The sequence below is a fragment of the Pleurodeles waltl genome, chromosome 9, assembly GCF_031143425.1.
Source record: "Pleurodeles waltl isolate 20211129_DDA chromosome 9, aPleWal1.hap1.20221129, whole genome shotgun sequence".
Classification (NCBI taxonomy): domain Eukaryota; kingdom Metazoa; phylum Chordata; class Amphibia; order Caudata; family Salamandridae; genus Pleurodeles; species Pleurodeles waltl.
The window spans coordinates 968,092,302-968,111,184 of NC_090448.1; the positions used below are offsets into that span (position 1 = coordinate 968,092,302).

Sequence of the window (18,883 nt, forward strand, 5' to 3'; positions counted from 1 at the left end):
CAGTGCCAGCAGTCATTCACTGATGGCTTCATATAAATTGTGCCAGGACGTCAATCAGGGAAACCCACTGATAGCAGAGGTTTTATCTGCATTGTCTTTTGGTACCCTTGCCACTGCCTTTGCTGCACCTGGTCTCAGAGGTTATGAAGGACTATGTGATTTCCACTTACAGCTGTTTCCTAAGTAGGACTTGGGAAGCTCTTGTGCTAGTAATGGTGCAACATTAAGTCAACTCTTTCAAGTCATCAGGGTTCATAATGTATGTGTAATGCCACTTGCATTTCCCCTAGAATTTTGGTGAAACGATGCTCATGGGGCTTTGAAGGCTGGTTTCAGCCAGTGTTCACATTTAAACTAAATGGATGTAGGCCAGCTGAAAGCAAGAAACACAACGCGTTAGAATGCTGTTTTTAGGCCTGTCAGAGCTTCACTGAATCTAATATCTGCAAAGGCAGACATAACATTGAAAATGATTTTTAACTGCAATTTTAACGCACCATCTGTGACAAGCAAGCGAAGAATATGGTTGGCAGATCTTAATTGTCTGTCTGCAGCAACTGAGGGGTCTTTAGTTTTAAAAACTATAGTACAACCCCCCTTCTCACCAATAACATGCTATCTCATTCCAGAAGACTTGGTGAAACAGAAGGCTACAATCATAAAAAGACAGCTTGGCAAAGGCTGACGTGTTCCAGACGAGTGTGCTTTTAGGTCATCAGTTGATAATGTTTCTAGCTAGAAGGAAACCATATAATTTTAGAAATACACAGCCCTCCATTTTGTTAACAGAGACTGTGATGGTCTGGGTAAGCATTATTACCTTTTAGTTGCGTGGGTTGTTTGTCGGTTAAAAACATCACAAAATGGTGCTTCACTTCACAAGATGTGTTTTTTTATGTCATCCACGTGACCCTTAGAACATAGACACAAATCTATCTATCTATCTATCTATCTATCTATCTATCTATCTATCTATCTATCTATCTATCTATCTATCTATCTATTTTGTCAATCCCAATCAAATGCTAGCACCTGAGTTTGGACTGACAAAGCATCCTGGCAGAAACTATAAAGTACAAAATCCCAAGGTGGAGCCTGGCGAACTAATGCTGTGTTTTTCTGTTATCACACTGGGAAAAGGAGGACCATAGCCCCGGATGAGTCCCTTCAGATGGATAAATGTTGGGGTCCTCCTCTCCATTGTGGCCAAAAGGTAATGCCCCGCATTGGGAGTTGAGTGTATTTTGATTCTTCCCTCTGGTGATGAACTTGCTGTGTTGTCATTGGTTGTTTGTGGTGTGGCCGTTTTTGGAAGGGAGGTTTCCTGTTCCGCTCTTTCTGATATCATCATATTGGCTAGGTGTTTGTATATCTGCAGAAAAGTGCATAATTGGTAGTCATGGAAAATAACCACGAGACCAGGTGCGGCAAAGGCAGAGCCAAAGATACCATAAGGCAATGCAGATGAAACCTCTGCTATCAGTGGGTATCCCTGATTGACGTCCTGGCACTAGTTATATCAAGTCACCTGTGCTTGATTGCTGACAATGCCACACAACACTCCAGGCTGCTTCCCTTTTCAGACTGGCACTGAAATTGAAAGGGTAGATAATAGTCAATAGCTCTGTCAATACTTACACCTGCTCTTCATACACATACTATGTGTGGTCTTCAGTTGTACACTCTTGAGAACAAGGTTCTGATTCCAAGCGTGAGCGTAGACAAATTGGATACTATGTGCACAATTTAAAGTTTGTGAAAGTTAAAACAATTGTACCAGACCTGAATTTGGTGTGTGATTAGTCACTGGAAAGTTTATATTTGTAATGGCAATTACAAGTTTAATTAGTATGTTCCCGTTTGTGCACATTTTTGTTAATCTCTTTCACATATGCTAACTTTCTCCTGGCGATTGCACTATTTCCGTTAGGAATGATGGAACATATTTAGTGCTTTCCCCACTTCTTTGCCATGCTTTTATTAGCCTAACACCATTTAAAATAATATTTTCCCACAACTGTACATTGACAGTTCATTGTAGTAGGGCCACGATTGTGCATTCTGCCCAATTGTTCTGCATCAATCACTTGAGAGCTTCTTGAGTGCTTGGTGACATCGCAAGTTAAAGTCACCAATGTAGTTTACATTTATGACAATTTCATTGTGCACCATCCACAACGCACTTCAGTTGAAAATCTCTATAGATGGAGACATCTGGCTACTGTTGGATGAAGAAAGGAGAAATTAAACTTATACTGCTTCTTACTAGTTTGGGAATTATAAAATACCTTCTTAGAAAACAGATAATTTATATTAGGTTGAAGGATTGAAGAGTATACATCTAAAACAGCACTCAGTCCTCCCAATTTCTGTAGTCTTATGGTGCAGTCACATTTGAAGCCACAAACGGGTACATCAAAAAAGAATAAAACGCAAAGGAGAGAATAAGCATGCACAACAATAAAATGTAAAAACAAAGTAAACGCACATCAAAGTTATCGTAGAAATGAAAAAACACTTTTATCACTTGCATTATTAAAGGAAACTCATAAAAAAGTTTACAAAAAATGCACGACGCAAAAAAAAATGAAACAGTGTTTATAATTCAGAAGAAAGGCATACAGTACCACAATTTTCAGTCCACTTACATCAACAAATTGCCCGCATGTTTTTTTGGCATGTGAAAAAAATTTTACAAACAAAAGTTTTGTAAGAATGCTCTAGGACAAGTAGAATTGTCACATTCTTGCATCTATTTTTTTTTACTTTTCTCTCAAAAGCATTTTGAGCAAAATGTCTGCTCTCTAATTATGATAACCAATCACGACAAAGGATGATACAGGAAGGGCAAAGTAACAACATCATACAGCCACACCACATAGACATGAAAAGGAAAAAAATCTGCACAATAATAAAAAATGTATTTTTTTCTTTTTTGTAATACTTTTTTTTCTATTTAAAATAATTCAAGTATTATAAAAAATAACCAAATTAAAAAAATAAACGAAAACAACCAAAAAGAAAAAAAATCTTTTACATTTGTCACTTTGAATTTACTTCCTCTTGATGTGGCTTCCAATTGGTTGTAGAGAAAAAAATTTAGTTTGGTTGATATCAGATCGAAAAAATATATATATTTTAGATTTATGTTTTCATTTAGGGATGGATGGTTTTACATAAATTTTAACAATGCTATAGAAAGGAAGGGGTGATAGGTAGGGAAGGAAATGTGACAGGAGGGAAGGGGATTGAGAGGTGTCTGGGACAGATCTATGAGTATACCGCACAGGTGATGAAGAGGATGAACGTTAATGTATAAGTCAGTTGCCATGTCCATGTAATTGCGATACGAAGCGTTCTAGCAGCATTAGAGCTTCTGGCTGTAAGGAAGGGGCGGGCAATATACAAGAAAACAAAATGAGCATATAACTGTACATGCCCATCGATGAAAGGAACAGAACAAAACTCTTACATTGACATTCTCACAAACCCTAAGCTGCAACTTCTTCAACATGCAGTGTTTAACCAAAAAAGAAATAAAATAGTAAAAATACAGCTTCATTCATTAAAGTTTGTTGTCAAATTATTAAAAACATTTTTTTCTTCTTACTAAAAAAAAGAAATTGAAGCAAAAGAATTGACATTGAGTAATCATAGTTAAAAAAGATCAGAACAAAAGAGTATTTTTTAAAGTTCGCATGAGATTGAACAACTTCAGCCAGGAGTCACACAGTTGTCCCTCTACGCCTTACAAAAATACTGAAAGAAGAAAGGGTTCTCTCCGAGTTTAAAATCAAAGTGATGACTAGGGTTTGTATTGTTCTAAGAGGGGCAGATCTAGGGCGATGGTAGCACCCCACAACTTCCAAAAACCTGACTGCAAGTTAACTATTTTTGCCGTGGCATCTGACCCACTTGGTTCTGCATGCAAAAATGTGGGGGCAAAAATGAAACAAAATACATATTTTGCCACACTTTTGAATTGTACAGAAACCCAGCATTCTGTAAGAACTTTAAAATTAGTGAGCCTTTCATTGTAGTTTAAGGAATATAATGGAATATATGAATACAGCTTTTAGCACTGCATCTGCTGTTATAATATTTACCTCAACTTAGAATTAAAGCAAAAGTCTATTTGTCTCATTTTTGCCCAAGTCCAAACATTTGAAAAATCAGCAGTTGGCAGATGAAGCTTCATATACAGTCTATAATCTAAGTTTGACTACTAAAATTATCCCTTAAAACATGTTTATTTCTACATATTTTAAGCTACTGCTAGAAAGACTATGCAACATCATAGCTGAAGTTGTTCTTTACGAGAAAGAAGAACAGGGTTGAAAAAAACTGGGATTTTTGCACAAAATAATTCAGAGCTGTTTGAAAACTGTGTGTATTTTTTGGTTGGGTGATTGAATTTTGGAACAAAACCCAATACAAATAGAGATTAGCAATTGAAAATAAACACATCAAAATATATACTATTGGAGGGGGAAAACACGTTTTTTCCACAATAAAGCAGAAAGTAACAAAACTTTTATATATATATGTCTTTTACGTTGTCCAACAAAGATTAATGTTGCACAGACGTTTAAGGATGAACAGCCAGATGCACGGGACACACAGATTTGAAAAGGTTAATTTTCGTATTTTTGTCCGACAAGAAAACTATGAAACATTTGATTTCCATTTCTTACTGGGGTGAAAAAAATCAAAACCCACCAGCGTTGTCTTTTGCCTCTTCAAAAATAACAAAAACGATTGTTTGTAATGGACAGGAAAAGCCTGTGGCATCTGGATGCATCATAATTAGACATGGTGGGATAAAAGGGTCGGTTGAGTTTATACAGTGGGTCATTTCTTTACTGCAGGATATTAATGCATGCTTAAAGTAAGTTGCATCTAGGGAAAGTAGAAAAGAAAAAAGAAGTAACAGCAAGAGGGGAGAGGGAGAGAGGAGAAATGGGACGGGATAGTTTAAGAGGTGCACAGGAGTAGTATGACCTTCCATGTCCATCTGATATCAATGAAGTACAAACCCAATTATCAGCTATGCTGGGCACTAAAGACCCTGTATTGGTGTTACATAAGGTCTTACAGGTTCAGAGATTGACCTTGTTTTCTATCACATCCATTTAAACAAGGCCCTTATGATGAGGCGCAATATCTTCAAACAAATTGCCTCCAAGACTCTCGCTTTCAAATGTGGCTTAGGCTCTAATCATATGATTCCACCGTCAATATTTATTTATAATTCTTAATCCTTGTCTGCCAATTTAATACAGTGCATGACTACTAGGGTTCTGTGAAATTCACACCCTTTGCTTTTGTGTAATTATGTGAAATTTCTGAAATATTATGCACAATTACTCGAAATGCAAAACCAGCACCTGGCACCGTACATTAGTGCAAAGTTTGTTCTTGTGTTGATTTTGGGTGCAAGGACGCATTTCATGCTAAAAATATAGCATAAAAAAAACACAAGCGCCACAAACAGCAGCGACTCACGTTCTGATTGTTTGCCCTGTTTCCAAGTACGCTACATTTTTGCAGTGAGCAGCGCTTAATTACACAATGTGGAGTAATAGCATAATTTGGTAAAATTTCCGTAACAGCCATTAAGTAAAATGACTGTAATTAAACAAGATTACATTCTGGGAACGGAAGTTTCACCCGGGCCTAATAATTGCCCTTGACTATATATTTAACTCAAGCCTTACCTTTGCTGTTACTGCATGGGACTGATAGGGCACGAGAGGTAGAGACTACCTCTGTAGGTAAGGTCCTTCGGAGGGCCCCCAGTTAAATAAAATGCAAAGGACACTTGAGGACATCTTATCAGAGACAATGCAGTATATTTAATGTAGATGTACTCCATGCTAAAGGTGGAATGTTTCAAGGTTCCATTTGTCTGTTTCCTCTAAGTGGTGTATGTAATTGTTACTGGGCTGCACTGCCCGAAAGTCATTGTATTATGTGCTGGATGTCCAACAGTGGATCTCAGTCTGGTCAACGGCCATGGGTACTTCTCTGACATTCTTTTATCTCAGATTTAAGCAGTAGTTTTACTCAATTAAGGGGAGCAAAGGTCTGAGGAGGAAGGCCCTCTAAAATACAATTGCAATAGTCCACTTTGCTGATAGCCAATGAGTAGGGTGGTGCTTTGATGGTTTTACTTGGAGAGGTCCCTCGTCTCCAAAGAACACCAATAGGCATCTCATGGAGACTATTTTGAAAGAGACTTTGTGGAAGGTTCCCTCGGTCAGTACCATTATCTATTCTTCAACACGCTTGTTTTTTAAATTGCAATTTGGAAAGTAATTGTCATTTGTAAGAGCAACCCTAGGAAGAGTTCTGTCTCCCCAGGGGAGTTAGCCCAACCCACTCTAGTGAAAGCGTGTGCTGGAATGTCATACTGCTTTCAAGGACACCAGTCAGAGGGGACATATTCAACCAGGGATTTTGAAACCGGGTCCTAGGTAAATACCACTGTTCGAAAAACCAAAAGACTATTTGAGCTTTACTGTTTAACACGCATGAGAGGACGGAAAGGCGAGAAAGAGGATTTCATACCATCAAAATCTGGATAGAGAAATAGAAGCATTGAAGCAGGATGTGCACTGAGGAGGGGGAAGGAGGGAGAAACTGGAGGAATTCCTCCTATTTTCATTATGGAATCATTTTTTGTGTATACCACCCACGTCCGAGTTTGTAGTCCCCGATTGGTTATTAGGGCTGGCTTGGAAATTCCACAGTGGGGTAGCTGAGGTACGAGGATTTGTCCAGCATTCCTCTCTTCCTTTTTGAATCAACTTTACATCTTCTTCGTGCAGAAATGTGCACAGTTCTTCACCATGGAAATGGCATGTAACAAGCACACGAAGAACTGACACTTTGCACTTTTGGAAAATTTAGGAAAGTTATTTTTTGTTTTATAGGTGTACATATAGGTGTATTTATTATGCACACATTTACGTTTTTGACCGAAATTAAGCTTGTCAGTTTCCATGAAAGCAACCAAAATTTTTAAAAAATAGTAAAAGTGATCTTTCGTATTATTTTTTCTTAAAAAAAGAGGACACCATCCTCCCTCTCTCTCTGTCTCAAAATATAACACCATTTAACATTTTTTGAGAAAGACAACCTAAGCCAATAAGCGTCTGTTCTACAAACTTTGAAAAAATATGACAATCGTTTGCCCACCAGTCCCCAATTAACTGTAGCATAACTTGCAGATATTATTTGTGTTTTCACAACTATTTACTTTCTCGTTTCTCTGGGAAGATTCCACTTTAATAAATTAAGGGGATTATGGAATCCCATCACACTGGAAAATTGCAAACCCAGCTGGCATAAAACATTTAAACCATTGCTTATCTGACTCATAGACAGAACCTCATGTGGTCATTTAGACCCTGACACAGCTCACCAGTCTGAGAGGTCAGTGGAGGCTCAGACCTCAGCTTTCTTAGTGAAGAATGGCTCATCAAATTTAGATGAGGTGCAGTGGCTTCACTGAAGGCTCTGAACTTTGCTGAGAAAGCCCCAGGTTTGTAGCATACACAAGATTCATGTTTTTTTGTTTTAAAAAATCAAACTCACAAACAGGGTTTATTTAATGAAAAACATAACAATGACAGTTTTTCTCCTTTGCCTCAGGGTAATAGTTTGATTTCCCTACTTGGGACTGCCATGCCTTGCATGGTGGATCCAGGCAGGTAAATCTAGTGATGGTCATGTCAGGATGATAGTACCAAGAACTGAATACTCAATGAATGTTGGGCTGTCAGGACAGAGGATTATGGTGGTGGAGCAAATTGAAGATGACCCAGTTTAATATTTTTGATATGATCCTACCTTTCCTTTAAATATGAACTTATATGGTTTCCTTTAAATATGACTCTCAGAGTTTAAGGCCATATGGTTCCTTTGAGTTATTTGCCATAACGTAGTGTGCAGCGATCAATTAACTGAGGTATGTTCACTGTTCTCACCATAGGCAGAGGGTGCTGGTATTCTTCATTTACTTCCAGACTAGTACCCCATCATTCATACCAACCTTTCCGTTCACGTTGATTGTGACGTCAATGAGCCTCTGAGTGAACCACTGACATGGCGGATGAAGACTGTTGTAAAAGGACTATACATTTATACCTTTTATGTGAATTGTATACTAAACACTTTGAGACTTTCTGATTCATTCATTCAACTAACAGTCAACCTTGCCAAGTTGAAGAAGCCTTAATGTTCAATTTCTAGTCGGTTCTTCCACCTTGTCCCTTGAGGGCAGACCAGCGCCTCCCTTCCAGAGATTATCATCCAGATGCCAACAGCACACACACAGACTACAGAGTCAGAAGATTGTGTAAAATGTTAATTTTACCTATTCTGAGAGATGGCATGATGCACACCCTTATGTTGCGATTCAAGAGAAAGTGACAATAAAATACTGACATTTGATGGCTATGCTCAGGAAACATGTATAGATTGTGGAAATTAAAGTGTGATTGAGTGTTTTTAAAATCCGTACTTGCAATCACAATAGACCCTTCTGTAACTTACTGGAGGGTGGGAAAATAATTAGGAAGTAGCAGAATTTGTGGGAACCAAAATTCATAGTCATCCTAATGAGTTATCATTCGTGGTCTAAAGTGTACACATAAAGTGTCACCCTGCTATCGAAATAATTTCAACAACTCGTCACAATATAAATGGATTTGAAAAACAATGCAAAATCTTACAAGGCGCCACTTCTTGGTTTAAGCCCTTTTTGGTGAGTAAAAAAATAAACACAGAAAAAGTGATGCTTGCAGCTGGTTTGCTTGCTTCAGTAACTCTGTGTCATTCATGACTTTATCCAATGCACTGTTTTTACCTTATTTAATGTCCTGTAGGACATCCAAGAGATTGAGCTAAGAGGTTTGCTAGGAAAATGCAGACAGTCATCCCCATGCATGAAGCATCCAGTCATCTATTAAAATTACCTAACAGATAACCAGTGTAAATCACACTTTAATAGTGGTGTCTGTTGGTAAAAATAAAAACAATAAACGGAGGGGTTTTGAGTATAATGATTCAACCTGAAGCAGAAACAGTGCCACCTGTGTCTGCTCAGGTGGCACTGTCCTACCTGGGTGGGGATAGGTAGTCAATGGTGAAGCCTGACACTATTATGTGTGTGAGACCGCCTATTCCATAAGGAGGAACCCCCAACATAGGTTCCAAATTAACGGTCTTCATGAACTATTCTAGAAGATATTAACGGATCACAATAAAAGAGGTTGCAATTAAAATTTTGTCCTGTTTCTCGTTCCCTCCATACCTTTTGTGTTTGTGATATGTAACCTTGACGTGGGTCTAGTACCAAGGTTTGGCGTTTGTGATGGGAAATAGGTACAGAGACTAGAGGTGGGTTATGTCAATGGAGTAAATAAGGGTTAGTGTTATATCAAAGGCTGTGCTCAGTTATCAAATTCCCTAACAGTTGTCAGAATAACCTACAAGCATGCACATTGTCTCCTCTGCTATGTGATTCATGTAGATTTGCTTCAGTTATAATTATAGATGATATCTGGAAAAATCTCACGAATTTCCCTAGATGCCAGTTCAATCAGAGGTCTGTGTAAAAGAGGCAATAGGTCACTGATGGCATTACATCAGAATGAAGGGGTGCACTAATCCACAGGGATAGGGTTAAGGGGTCATGAACCATAAGGGAAAGGGTTGTGTTTAGGGGTGGGGCAGGGGGATGCTTCTGAAATTGGTGGGTCAAGGGACAGCAATACATGCTTAAGGATATACTGGATGTATTGGGTTTGATGTAGAGATGGAGTAGGGGGAGATGCTAGTTAGAGGGTTGGTAGGCAAAATATGCTATATCAAGGTTTTAGGGAGTAGGCTAGAGAGCTAGGTTTTAGGGTGGAGTATAGGGAGATGTAGTTGACTTCAGCAGCTGATCCATAAAGGTTTTTAGGGGTCTAGTTATGAAGTGAGTCAAAGGACAAAGAAACAGAAGGAGACAGATACAGGTAGTTGAGAACTAAGGAATTTCATTGAGGGGGCATGACAGGAGTATGGTGTAAGTTCTGAGGTGGAGATGGGAATCTACTAAGGGGCTGGGGCAGAAAGAAATGAGTTAAATATGGAGAGTCACCAACGGTGAATTTACACTGGTAAGAGGGAGTCTTTGTGGGATGTAGCTGTTGAAGAGATACAATGGGAATGATGCTCGGTCCACATGTGCCTATGTGGCCAGTTTTATTTATAAGAGTTGGCAAGGTAAGGGGGCTAGATTTACAATATAGAGATTTAAGACAGCTTTTTGTCAAATGAGTAAAGTTAGGAAAGGAGCTATGTAAACTAGCTGTATTGAATATAGAGGTTTGGAGAAAGAGATAGGTCAATATGATACTGGGATGAGAAGTGAATAGGGTCTTTGCAAAGGTTGGTGTAAACTTTCGGAGGTTAATGCAGACACTGTTAGCTCCACAAGAAAGAGCAAGTGGAGGGAGTTAAACACATTGCATGGTGACCTATTTGATGATTGATGGATCCATGTGATGGGATGAGGAATATATTACATTCATTCCAGATAATGGGTCTGATTTAGAGTTTAGAGTCAGAGATTAACCCGTCGGAAGGTGGAGTACTTCATTCCCAACATACCAATAGTCCTTCCCCATCCAAATTTAGAGATGTCCGCTGGACCAGCAGACATCTGTTAACAATATCAGGTACCACCGTAATGGCAGTTCCAGTCAATATATTAGAAGTTTGGGGGCGGGCTCTATCAACATGAAAGTATCGTCCATCCAACTTTTAACATGTTTTTGTATTTTTAAAAACGGAATCCACAAGCAAATTTTACTGTCAGAGCTGATCATACAATAGGCATGCTCATGCCGTGGCTTAGAAAAATGTTCGTTCAGGTGTGCAAACCTGAAATGTGCAGAATTCATCTGCACAATTTGTGTTAGGTTTGACCTGAGAAAACTGGCTGGGCAATAAACCTGAATTGGAAAAATCACCACAAAATCTGGAATTCTTAATCTCATCGAGTACCTTAGAACCTATTGTCTCCGAAAAGAGGGGCATGCTTCTCAAAGATGACCATTTTATCTTTCTCTTTTGTCTCGAGACAAAAAAGAGAACTCTGAAATCAGACAGATGAGACTGTTGTGGTCTTTCATTGCCTAACTCCTTTCCTTTCCTTCACATCCTCCTCTCAACTGTTTCTATATTTATCTCCTTCTTTGTCTTGTCCCCCTCTTGCTGCATGTTTTCTGTCACCCTTCCCACCTTCTTGCACACGACGTGCCCCTTAAACACACCCAAACACATACACATCGTTTACATTCCTGGTACCTAGGCGCTATTTAGGTGACAGTGTGCCTTCTACCAAAATAGTCTTTGAAGCACCAAGTATCATACATGATTTTTAAATTAATACATTTCCAAAAGTCAGCTATGGCTTTTTAATGTTGCATTTAGGTACGTAAATCTATTCTTATTCTGGAATATTCACTGCATAGGATTCACTAGGTTTATTTATGGTTCTTGTTGCCTTAGCATCTGCCCGGATAGAGTGCTGTTTAATACAGTTTGGTTAAATCGTATGTAATAATTGAGGTCTTACTTCAAGAGATTTGTGCTACTGTTGCGTTTGCCGTCATCTATTTCAGTGACAAACAATTGTAAACACAAGAGTAAGGCAAATCTCCCTGGATACCAGAAGTAAGACCAATGGAAACTTCTCGTCCCCATTATGGAATTTCCTTCAAGCCAAAGGGAGTACAGGTAAGAGTATGGGGTTGCATTAAGGGAGGGAAGGAGAGACATGGGGGGAAGGTCAGAAAACACATTACAGGACAGAAAAGAATCACTAACATTAAAACTGTAAAACACACAGACAAGATGGACAAATAGAACACTACACAAAGAACCATGTTTCGCCAAGAGGTTTTGACATTCTGTGTCTATGTCAAAACGACTTAGTCAACAAGGCTCGTACATTACAACATAGCCACCAAAGAAGAACAAAGAGATGCCCTCCGCCCGCCCACCAGCCCAAGCACACGCAGAAAGTGCTGCAGAAGGAGGCAGCTCAAAGGCACTTTCACAAAACTCAACCTTAAGAACCCAGAAGAAAATGAGATGGAAAACAAAATATCTGACTCCCTGCCCGTCCTAAAATCAAACCCCACAAACACTACATATTAGCTGTGTCAGCCTAGATGCATAGCCATGGTGGAAAATGATGACATCTTCACGGTCCAAACGCTGGCACCGATGACGTCAGTTCATCAGGTACAGCGGAAGTGATGGCATGCCAAAAACAACACAAACAATGGACCACAGGCAATAAACACCATGTGCCTTTGTGCCAATAAAATTCTTTTTATGCCATCTGCACTTCAAATTGTTTGGCCTATTTGATCCCATTTCTAAAGTGGCCATCATATATTACTTTTTTTGTATAACAAAATCTGTCCATAGACTGGCCGGGTAGAAAGGAAGGTGTGTTCGCCAAAGGAAACTGGGTTACCCTTTACTGGATCACCTTAGTGCGAGAGATAATAATGACATATTGCAATGGTTGTGGAAACTTGCTGGATGGTGCTATTCCTGATTTTGTTGAGGTATGTTTAACAAGCACTGGCACAGACAGTAGGTCTGGGTTTAAAGTACTAATGCATGCAACACCAGTCCATTAGAGCTAGACACATTAATGAATTATAAGGAGTGGAGGAAGAGGGCTATATCTGTCAATTAGTGTCTCACACAGTTAAATGTGAACGTTCTAGTGAAGGTGGAAGGATACATTTAAAAGTCTGATAGCAATAGGTGAGAGATGGATACCAAACTGGATGGAGTCATGGTGTGTTTTACAGTCTCAAGCCAGCGACTGAAAGAGACAGGCCAAAGCTATCCAGCGGTTGAAATGAGAGGACTTATAAAGCCCACTCTCTGCATACTGTCAGAAAAGACTGTTTGACAGCTGTGCTGTCAACACTCAGAACTACAAAGAAGTTTTCATATTTAAAAATGTAAATAAAGTAAACTTGGTGGGAGAAAAATACAGTATCTTGCAACAACTGGCTACCATTTTTTGCCAGAAGGTTCACATACAGGTGAAACTGTGTGAAGTTCAAAAACTTTGCAACCTCGCCACCAGCACACAGATGGGAGCTGCTTGTTCTAGATATACCATATTTAAAATACTATCAGGCAATGTAGAAAACGTGTTTTATTGATATGCAAAAGGAGAGATACTTTGTGACACCCCTTGAGTAAAAGGGAGTAGGCTTGCAGATGTCAGTGATCCTGTGTCCTCCTACACTGGGACTGAGAAAGTAAAAATCAATGCTTAGTGAAAAAAAAAACTTCCACTACACTTTTCTTCAGCATGGAACCAAGCTGTGACGGTTGTCAATGACTGTGATCCAAGGCTCAAGGAAATTGAAGTAATGATCATCTTTGTGAACATTTTAGCTTAAAGTTGATGTCCAACCATAAATGAAAAAAAAACTTCTACAACTTAAATCATTTTTTAAGTTTCATCTCCTAAAGAGGAGTGAAATATTTTGTGCTCAGTGATGTGGCTGGCTGTGGTGCACTGAGTATACCGCTTGCCATGTCTTTTGGCTAAACACAAGAGTGATCACCTTCAAAGTAGGTGACAAAAACAGGTGGATGGCACTATTATACCCCCCCCCCTCGTGCTCCTAACTGATGTGTGTGGGTTTTTATAGAAAAGTCTCAAGAAAAAGCATAAGGCAGCTAGGATGTGCGTCAGTTGAGCAGTAATAGTGGTCTTAACATGCTCACACACTTGGGGCCTTATTTAGATTTTGGCGCATGGCATACTCTGTCAAAACATGGTGGATATCACTTCTGCTATAGGCCAATAGGGTTGGAGGGTAGGGAGTTGAAATAGGGTGGCTGGGACATATGCCACATTTGCAATTGAGTACTGCATTCACAAAACTCGACAGAAGATCCTCAATTTTAACTCGGGTATCCTGTACTTACAGCCTTCAATGTAGTTAGTGGTTGACTAGATCCTGGTGTGATCCAGAAAACCTATGGTATGGCTCAGTTCATAATCATAATGATGCCATGAGTCATTTTAACAGGGTGCAGGAAGGGCTGGACATATAACGCTCATATCCATCTTCCAAGCTTAGGCTCACTGAGAAAGCCAAGAAAAATTTGAACTGGCTTTGAACTAACTATACAATTGATAACGGTTATGATGCATGGCAACTAAAGTTTGCACTCTTTGCGTACTAGCTGAACATTGCCAAGCAGGAAGCATTTTCAAGCTCACAAGGAAGCAGGCAGGTACTTAGGATGTGAAAGGAAAGGTCAGTGCATTGGTTGGTGTTGGATCACTGAAGGTAGCACCATTGACTAATCAGAACACAGTTCTTTGCGGGTCATTGTAGCTCCAGAATGGATCAGAACTTAGTTGCTCAAATGTCCGGAAAAAGTTGAGGGGCAAATAAGAGAAGGATTGAGCTTCCGGGGGCACACAGTTCAGAGGTCTTGGGGTGATGCTTGACTCTCCAGGCACTTTACGGTTTCATAGAAACCTATTTCTTTCCACTCAAGGATGTTGTGCTTGCTGTAGACAGATAGCCCTAACCTGATTTAGTCCATGCCCCATTTTTCACACCACTTTTTATTAAGCTACACTCTGAAATATGTAGTTGGAGATGTATATACAATGACCTATACCTTTTGAGATCAACTTTTATTTGGATTTGTCATCCTTCAAACACTTAGATTTAAAAAAATGCCTGATTAAAGGTTGTACTAGTGCTCACATAAAGGGCATCCCATCCTCCAGCGAACACCAATGTTAGAACTATAATTTAAATGTTATATGTTTTTAAATCTATATTTTATGTAGAAGCTCCAAATAATGAAAATAAGTCCAAGGGGAAAAACAGCAAAGATCATAAACAGAAGAGAGAAAGGAGTAGGAAGGGTGCTCAAAAATACAATAAGTTCATTCTTTCGCACACAAGCTCGGGCATTTTTAGAGCAGAGAATTAGTTGGAGATTCTTAGGAAGGAAGCTATCAATACTGGAAGACAAAAAGTTTTCTTTATTTTATAAAATAGTGATGGCAAGAAAAAGATTTTTTTGCCTTGATTTATAAATATATATTTGATTTTGACAGTGTTAGTCGTCAAAAAATAATGCAACAATGATAGAAACAAAATACAAAAATCATAATAATAAGAATGCTATGTTACATTCAATGGACAAAATGGAAAAATCAAGAAATTTAAACTCAATATCAGTCACCAAAAAACCATGCGGTACAAGATGAGGTGAAACGACAGAAAATGTGTTTTAAATATATACACTTGTGGCTGTATATATTTACTGATATATGTATATATTTATAGATGTATATTTCATTTTGCGGTTATTTGAACGAGGTGATAAGATTGCTCCTTTTAATTAAAAATGGAGGGAAATCTAAAATAAAACCCAATTAAGTCTTTTTTCTACACGAAAAAGAAAAAAAACAGAACAGTTACATTCGCATGCATGTGCCCAGGCGAGCTGGTACCAAGGTTAATATGAGGTTGTGAATTTCTGTGTAAAAGTGTGATTCGATGACAGAGGTTGTTGATATCTAAAAAACAATTTTGTATACTTTCAAAACCCCTTAATAAATAAAAAGTAAAACCTGTGAAGAGAAACCACCTTTTAGGCAACTGATTGAATGTTTTCCTTAATCGTTGTTGCGGCTGTTTTTGGACCTGGCAGGCAGCTGTAGGAAAGAAGTTCGCAAAATGATACCATCTGGGTGGCTAGGTGGAGACGTGCCAATATAGGCACTGAAAGAGGGAAGAAATTGATTCATCCTTCAGGCTGAGAGCAAACGGTGGAGCTGACACTCTAGTGCTAAATCACGAGTAAATAAAATGCTTTTCACATGATTGCTGAGTCAGCAAACCTGCATTAACATAACACCCACTGAAAATGTTGCTACAGTTGTACCTGTTACAGTGCAATTGCTACCATTCAACGCAGACTTTAACAATGGTGTAACTTCCACCATGGCTGCTTTTCACAGTTCAATGTTAGCATTTACAAGTACTATACAGTTACTTTTTTATGGCCATGGAATGGAAATGGAAGAGTTGGTTCCTCATGTATTACCCACCATTTGAATCCTAGTGTACCAGTTCTTTATTTTTAGGGTCGAGCCTGTGATAGCATCACTTGTGACAAGCTGCTGTATTTAGAAATGGGCTTGGAGCCTGCCCATTGCTTATCATTCGTTTGCTTGCCTGGCATTCTTCTTCACAGCCTTTTAATTGGTCATGGCTGGCACAACAAAATTTCTGTTCCTGTCTGTGGAGCAGGAACCAAGCACTGATTGACTCAACTTGATCAGTGCCCGTCCACTGCTCCCAATGCGATCGTGGTACTATTTTGTACTTTTTAACTTCTACTGCCCCACAAACAGAAGGCCTGTGACTGGCAAAAACATGCTCAGCAGGACAAAATGTCAAAGGTGTATATTCTATAGTTAACTTTTTGCCTTATTTTTTCCAAATCTTCTTTTCTCACTTTTTACTCATGTTTTGTTTTTGCTTCTGAGTGCTGTTCTCAAAAGATGACCATGATCTTGTTCTAAATATTCCAAAGCAACAATATTTCTTTCTAATGTGTAATTTTTGAAATTATGCTTTTACACATAACTGTGTAGTGTGCCCCAAACCATCCCACTCCAATCCAAACCACCCCCCCAATCCACTACAGTTCACCACACTCCAATCCTCCCAATCCACCTCACTCCAATCTACCCCACTCCAATCCAAAACAAAGGGCCCCACTCTAATCCAAAACAATCTGCCTTACTCAATCCAAAACAATTTGCCCCACTCCAATTCAAGACAATCTTCTCCCCTCAAAAACAATCAAGCCCACTCCAGTCCAGTCCGCCACACTACAAATCCAAAACAATCTGCCCCACTCCAGTCTGCCCCACTTCAGATGGCCCTGCTCCTATCCAGTCCACCACGTCCCAATCCAATCTACCCCATCCATCCCAATTCACCATATTCATCCCAATTAACCCCACTCCAAACCACCACAATGCACACCACACCAGTCCAATCCATCACAACCTAGACCAATTCAATCCCCCCCAGTCCAACCCAACCCACTCCAATACACAACATTGCAATACAACCCACCCCACTTCAATCCAACCCACCCCTATCCAATCTAATCAAATCTTATGACTCCAATCAGCCCACCTCACTCCACTCCACTCCATTCCACTCCAATCCAACTTAATCCACCCCAGTCCAATCCAGTTCATCTTAATTTTCCCCACTCCAATCCAATCCACCCCACACCACCTTAATCTACCCAATACAATCCAATCCACCCTTCCACAGAACACAATCCAGCATACTTCATACCAATCTAATTTATCCCACTACAACCCAATTCACCCCACGCAATCCAACTCCCCAACACCAATCCATTCCACCCATCTCAATGCATTTTGCAACACTCCAATCCACCTTACCACATCTCAATCCAATCCAACCCACCCCACCCCAATGCAATCCACCCCACTCCAATCCAATACTCCCCACTTCAATCCAATCCCCCCCATCCATTTCAGGATATCTACAAAGGCTCCAGGTGCCACCATCGCTCACCACCATGGATGTAGCATCTCACCAGATCCTGAAATCCTGGACCCCCATCACCAACGAGGACACCCAAAGACTGATGAACTCCATCCATTCAGGAGCACACTCGGATCCATGCCCTCATTACATCTTCAACTTTGCCAGAGCCACCATAGCACCGAAGCTCTGCCGAACCATTAACCATTCCTTCGAGACCACCACCTTCCCCTCAGACTGGAAGCATGCTGAGATCAACCCACCGTCGACCCAAGGAAGCTGACGAACTACGGACCCATCGCTCTGTGCATTTTCCCAGCCAAGGTAATGGAGAAGGCCGTCAACCAGCAACTTAGCTAATTCCTCGAGACACACCATATACTAGACACATCCCAATCCGAAACCACACTACTAGCAGCCACCAACGACATACGCATCATACTGGACCGCAGAATAAAGGCCTCACTCATCTTCCTCGACCTTTCCACTGCATTTGACACTGTCTCCCATGCCACCCTCTGCGACAGACTATGCAACGCCGGCATCCGAGACAAAGCACTGGATTGGATCAGGTCCTTCCTCACTGGAAGAACACATAGTGTCAGACTACCACCATTCACGTCAGAACCCAAAGACAAATGCTGCGGAGTGCCCCAAGGACATTCACTCAGCCCAGTGCTTTTCAACATCTACATAACCCTGCTTGCCAAGATCATCAAACAACATGGGCTAATCATAGTATCCTAAGCTAATGCCACCCAACTGATCCTCTCCTTGTCGAAGACTCTGAATAGCCAGGAGAAATTTCCACAACGGGATGAGGGCAGTCACTGTCTGGTTGGAAGCTAGTTACCTCAAACTCAACTTGGACAGGACAGAGATCCTCATAATCGGCTCTACCCTTTCTGTCTGTAATGATTCCTGGTGGCCCATTGCTCTGGGAACCGCCCGGACCCCACGCACGCAACCTGGGCATCATCCTGGAGTCCGAGTCAATGCAGTCTCTTCGTCATGCTTCCACATCCTCCGACTCCTATGGAAGATTTTCAAGTTGATTCCCTCCTATACGAGGAAGACAGTAACCCACGCACTCATCACTAGCAAACTGGAATATGGCAACACACTCTATGCTGGCATCACCAAGACTCTTCAAGCAAGACCACAAAGAATCCAGAATACAGCAGTCAGACTCATCCTGGACATTCCTTGACACA

The 18,883-nt window shown here is 40.1% G+C and overlaps 1 protein-coding gene across 33 annotated transcripts in view; it reads right to left on the bottom strand.

The window, feature by feature from the left end:
* The window catches only part of NRXN3 (neurexin 3), a 1,990,994-nt gene that overhangs the window by 7,545 nt on the left and 1,964,566 nt on the right, over positions 1 to 18,883 (bottom strand). For 6 of the 33 annotated variants that reach the window (XR_011198826.1, XR_011198824.1, XR_011198825.1 and 3 more), the window contains one exon: positions 2,649 to 3,380. The exons of 25 other annotated variants lie outside the window; for them this stretch is intronic. Coding sequence is in view for 2 of the 8 variants with exons in the window: in XM_069208389.1 (XP_069064490.1) it covers positions 3,271 to 3,380 (110 nt within the window). In the remaining 6 variants the exon portion in view is untranslated. Of the gene's footprint in view, positions 1 to 2,648; positions 3,381 to 18,883 lie in introns of those variants that run through there. 2 more of the 33 variants (XM_069208389.1, XM_069208387.1) reach the window with 1 other exon arrangement.